The sequence below is a fragment of the Puntigrus tetrazona genome, chromosome 6, assembly GCF_018831695.1.
Source record: "Puntigrus tetrazona isolate hp1 chromosome 6, ASM1883169v1, whole genome shotgun sequence".
In the NCBI taxonomy this organism is placed as follows: domain Eukaryota; kingdom Metazoa; phylum Chordata; class Actinopteri; order Cypriniformes; family Cyprinidae; genus Puntigrus; species Puntigrus tetrazona.
In genome coordinates, this window is record NC_056704.1 from 11,010,807 (window position 1) to 11,016,886 (window position 6,080).

Here is a 6,080-nt window from a genome sequence, read left to right on the forward strand (position 1 = left end):
AGATTATAAATTTGGAGATATTTTTGTAGGAAAATTATTTTTTTAATACAGTCTAATACTAAACTATACCTGGCCAATATTTAACTAAAACAAAGAAAATGAATTAATAAAATGTGGTCACAAATAAGGAACAAATTCCAAACGTGTGCCTTCTTCTTCTTCTTCTTCTTCTTCTGCATGTAATGTGTGGAGCTCGGTAAACGTTTCTTTCTTAGTGTACATAGGAAATGATAAAAGTCGTATCGAACCTTGGCATCACGGCTCAGACTCGTTTTTTGTTTATGTTGCCCTGAGAAATATGGCCGTGCATTTTCATGTATACTGACACCTTGTGGTGTGGATGTATGCCAAAGCAACTTCTGTACCCTTTGCATCATTGCCACCGAAGCCTGAAGCGATGACTGGCATCTTCATAAGTACAGCAGACTTTAAACATATTTAATAGAGGTACGACGCCGCATGAGGTGAGACGAGGACAGATCAGTGGTGTTATACCTCTCTAGGGGTGGCAGAAAGACATAAAGTATGAGAGAACTTCAATCAAAGCGGAGGATCTGAAAAGCAGATTTAGAAGTGAATCTTATACTAAAGCTGCCGAAAGCAACATGAAAAAGTGATCTTTAGGATATGGGGAGGAAATCCACAACTGAAATGGATATAATGCTACTGTTTTCTTTTCATAAAGTACAACCTGGAGGACATGTCAATATTTTAATGAACAAAATCACAGAGTGCCCAGACACACACATTCTTCATACGTGAACGCTGATTAATATTAATGTGGTAAACTAATGTCGTAATCACGCAAAAGTTTACAGGAATGAACATTTTAATAAATCAAACGGCAAAAGCAGCTGAAACTACGAATACAAGGGAATAAAGCATCCTCGTCGTGAAATGTTGGCCCTCGCAGATATTATAGTCCGTGGTCTTACAAAACAAATCCAGTGAAGACATATAAACAACAAACAGACGCCTGAAGCCATCACTCATACATTTGCACAATAAAATGTGTCAGATATGGCAGGGCGCGAAATTTATTTCACAAGTTAACAAAGCATTCAATGGATGTCTACATACTTGCCTAACTGGAAATACTGTTTTAAGGCTGCATTACGCTAACAACAGGAAATAAAAACAGGATGCTACCAGATACATCAACCAAAAAGAGATAACCGTTTCTATGTTTGGAGAGCAAAAAAAAAACAAAAAAAAACACGCCTCTCAAATAACTGCGGCGTGCTTCAACACAGATACTGCGACAGCATTTGGTCGCGCGTTCACGATTCCGCGCGCGCTTCAGATGAACGTCGACGCGCAAGACCGCGGCGTCTCACCTCAGCCCCGCGGCCAGCTTCTGCATGGCCGCTTCTCGCTGTTCCGCGTTTTGCTGCGAGCGTCGTAAAATGTTGCGCAGCTCCTGCAGGTGGTCGAGCGTGCCCACGAGCTCCCCGCGGACCGTCTTCATCTGACTCTCCAGCAGCTGCGTGCGGTGAAGGGAGCTCCGGCGCTCTCGCCTGCTGCGCTGCACCTTCTGCTCCAGGTCGGACACTGAGACCAGAGCAAGACGAGCCGTGTGTCAACATGTGTCACGAAACCACGAAATGTAGCTTCTCATTTGAGATGTTTCACGGAAGTGACAGAAGTAGGCCTACCACGTTTTCCTTGTTCCAGTAAACTTCACTGAATTTAAATGAGTGTAAATAAAAAAAAAAAAAATAATAATAATAATTATATATTTGATAAATATTTGATTAAGCTTAATTCATATTTGTTGAAGTTTACTGCAAAAAAAAAATAATAAAAAGTAAATAAACTAATAATAAAAAAAAAAATAAAAAAAAATATATATATATATATATATATATATATATATATATATATATATATATATATTTTATTTCCTTTTTATTATTTTATTTTAACAGTAAATAATTAGTAAATAAACTAAGAAAATGTACATATATATATATATATATATATATATATATATATATATATATATATATATATATATATATATATATAAAAAGTTATATTGTATGGGTTATTTATTTATGTTACTGTAAAACAAGCAAGAAGTACAAGTAAAGTACAGATCACTATGGTAATGCAGATTCTCTGACATTAAATCTAAAGATTGGGATACAAACCCATGGTGTCGCCACAGGCTTTGCTTTCTGCCTCCGTCTCGGTCTTCTTCTCCAGCAGGCCTTTGGTTTCTTGTAGCATCTTCTCCATATGAGCCAGCTGAGAGGCGTTGGCTCCACTGGCCCTGCGGATGAGCAGCCGTTCCCGCTCTCTCTCGCTCAGCTCTTTCTTACTCATCTTCTCAAAAGCGCACGGCCAAACACTCCAGAGACGACTCCGGGTGACTTAAAAGCGAATTTTGTATTTCCTGCTCCTTCAAACTAAATATTTACAAGTCAGACAAAGTTATGTTCCTCAACCAAACACTACCTTGTCGTTCTTTTGCCTGCGATAGTCTCCCATAGTTTCTTTTTCCCCCTAACGCTTTCCCCCGTCCTTCACTTCATCTAAATCATTCTCTCCGCTAAAAAGGAGAAGATGGTCGTCTTTTATACTCGTTATCGGGAGCAAACTTGGCCTGCGGGCGAACAAACAAAGAGTGAATAGACGGTTATGGCGGTCATGAGACCAGCCTGATTCACAGCCTTCAGCACCGTGGCCTTCTACACTAACGCTTTCTGGGTTTCGCCAGGACCGAGATGTTCCTGTTAGATGTGATTTTTACACAACTAATCCTAAGCGCAGGTGTGTCTCTCACACGGCTTACGGAGATCTCAGAGCACGTGAGGACTTTTTTTGCTCTTCTTGTCGATAGGAATGAAAATAAACGTCTTCACCACAGGCTGTTTATTAAAGAAGCCCCAGCTCTGTCGGGAGCGCTCCCTTGCCTGTTCGATCTCTTATTGAGGACAGTTTAGTTCAGTCTTGTGATCGGTCACGAACGCTCAGCAGGAGACCAAGGATAGGATCCTTCTCACAGAGTTTGGATATCTGGGACAGCATCACCACTTATAGGCTTAAGTATGCAGGTGACTGATGAATAAGGCAGTTTAATAAGCGTGATTCAGGGATCAGATTACTGGTAATGTGAACGTGAAGGTTATACTGTGGTGAGGTGTGTACCAACTGCAGTTTGGGATCATTTGAATAAAATAACGTGAACGTTTAAATGAAAAGCGCGAATTAAAAATAAATCGAAGGAAAATTAGACAGAGCTTAAACTCAAATAAATGCATTTAAACTATGCAGAAATATTAAGCAAATATCAGTTGCCAAAATGAAAACGAAAACTGAAAATATTTCAATAAAACCTAATTGAAAATATTAATAAATATAATTGTATGTTAATAACTATCATATTAATAAATATAATGTATTTTGTGTTTCTGTTTTTAAAACTTCAACATAGTCTGGTTTCATGTGCGTGAGCTCATTTCTCATTTTGTACAAATTAATTAATTATTATAGCAAATTAAATATTTGATCATTGTTTAATATGCACGATCGTGCAAATGTATTATTTAACAAAAAATATGCACATTTAATAATAGTCAAAATATTTAAGCCCTGCCAGAACTGTGGGTTATTCAGGGTTTTATGTAGGTCTGCTTGTGGCTTACAGTTATGTGAAACACATATGGGCATAAATGTATCTTTAAAGCCGCATATAACCACAATATAGTTGTTCAATAGCTAACAATTCAATAGTTTCTATTCATTTCATTACACCCAGCTGAACACTGGGACTATTATAACATCACAAATGAGATCTACCGATTAAAAAAAGACTCATTCTGAATCAGGCCCTCAGGCTTGTGCTTCCTTGTGAAAAGCTGCTTTTATTTACTTTGATCATCGTGTTATATTTGGTCGGTCGAAACAGACATGCAAGGCAAAATGCTGAATTACGTAAACCCATAGAAAAAAACAACAACAACAACAACAAAAGGCGAATCATCTTGGAGTTTTAATCTAACACTGACTATTCAAACCGTCTCCGCATTGCATCCCACACGCTTCATTTCTCATCACCTCGACAACATCGCAGCTCAGATATCGTTCTCTGAGAGAACTTGGAGGATTTACGGGCTGCTTTTTTTATTTTCGCATTTGGCAACTTCACGAAGGACTTTGTGTGGCTATTTCTCTCGCAGGAAATGAGGAATAAATAAGGATGTCCACTTTCGAGGCCGCTTCTGCAGCTCTGGACGGCAGCTGCTGCGGGCCTGACCTTCAGTCCATCTGCTGCAGACTCAGATTCCTCCTGACAGCAGAACAATGCGGACTCCACAAACTTCACTTGCAATTAAAAAGACAAATGAGTTTAGCCGGATGGCAGCGGGTGTCGCAGTCCTGAAGAGGATTACTTAGTTTTACAGGAGAACAGATGAGCCGAAGATTATGTAACCTGTATGAACAGACTCCCAAGTTACTCCTGGTTATGCGATCTGCCTCTTTGTCATATTAGAGAGTTATTATTATTATTAGCTAAATTCGGATTTGTTTTGTTTTTAAACAGAAAGATAAAAAGCTAATTGACTGCATTTCTGTTTCTAATCGACGATTCCACTAACATTCACTGATAAGAAGAGCATTTTTGCAACTGGATAAACGTAGGCTACTCTTTTACTAAAAAAAGAATCTCCCAACATAACATTCTGAGTCATTACACTTCATTTTGGTTGAGCACATGAATTTTTTATGGTCAGAGCATTCTTCCCAAACTGTCCCAGTCTGCCATTCTTGGTGGTTTTCCTCTTTTACTGTGAAGAGTAAATATCTCCACTAGGTGGAGACAAAGATAAGGTAAGTCCACCACGAGCAAATCACATTGTAAAGTTGGATATAAAATAAACACCGATTCCAACATTAAACAGAATTTGGGGGGAGATATCAGTCAGTCGAAGAAGCGCATTTAAAATAATGCTAGATTTAGAGCTCATTTGTGCAGGTATGGTCTTGTCGTCCTGTCCAAGGTCCGGTTTCTCCGGCAGCGTTTGGCTTGGAAGCAAGTTCGTGCACACCCAGACAAAAGCACATTAGCACAGGTTCGGTAGCAGACATTCCAGCCGGTCTCCTTGTCACGCTGACCTGATTATGTTGTGATTAATTAGCTGTATAGTGGCAGATCCTGTTTGATGTTTTGTTTATTGTCACCAGGCCCAGATTTTTAGCTGACGTGGCTGGGCACACTGTAACAAAAAACTGTTTCCCACACTCATTTCAAGGATTATGTAGACAAAGCATACAGAATCAGAACTGCTGATACGGAAAACATTATAATTTTGTTATAGTCTTCCCGGAGAAGCAGGGTTTTGAGGACAAACTGCTGGCCTGCTCGGCTCTGCATAGCATATGTGTGTGTGTGTGTGTGCTTAATTATTCTTTTCACACTTCACTTTTACTTTGCAAGAACACAGATGAATGATTTTGCCTTCAGTGCTTCCTGTCAGCCTCAGCACTGGAGACCAGACTAATTTATAGCATGGGCAACCTTTCTTCTGTCCTTAAAGTCTACAGTGCCCTTATTTAACTGCTCAGAAGATACAGACATACAAAGGCCTTCAATCATGATATCTATCCTTAAAAAAAGTTACAGAGCATCTAGAATGGAAGTGAATGGGGTCAGTACACAAGTGTTAACGCCATACTACATTTCAACCATAAAACTGCCCAGTGTTCTTCAAGAAAAAAACAAAACTTTTATTTATAGCACATAACAATGACTGTCACGTTTTTTTTTTAGAACTGAAAACAACTGATGAACTAATACAACAAAAACTATTACAAAGGGTGAAAACATTTACTAGTGCTCAAGAAGGAAATGACGCTTTTGAACATGACGCTCAGGTCAAAGTTGAGCTATTTTGTCTTCTGTATCTTCTAAAAAACAAAAAGAAAAGAAAATTGGATCCCCCACAGCATCCCGTTTAAAAGGTTGCAGAAAAACAGCCCGAGTGTTTTTATAAAATGGTAAGATTTGCATTTCTGCATTTTAATCACTGAATAATTGGCCTGCAGTAGTTTTTATTTATATAAAAAAAGACAGC

General features: G+C 38.7%; 1 protein-coding gene across 1 annotated transcript; it reads right to left on the reverse strand.

Annotated features, from left to right (window-relative positions):
- Window positions 1-191: 191 nt before the first annotated feature.
- Window positions 192-2,538, reverse strand: si:ch73-389b16.1. Its single transcript, XM_043241286.1, has 2 exons — window positions 2,154-2,538; window positions 192-1,551 (listed from the first exon to the last, which is right to left on the reverse strand). Exons 1-2 carry the CDS (start codon window positions 2,326-2,328, stop codon window positions 1,334-1,336), a joined length of 393 nt encoding a protein of 130 aa, XP_043097221.1. The 5' UTR covers window positions 2,329-2,538; the 3' UTR covers window positions 192-1,333.
- Between the last annotated feature and the right edge of the window lie 3,542 nt (window positions 2,539-6,080).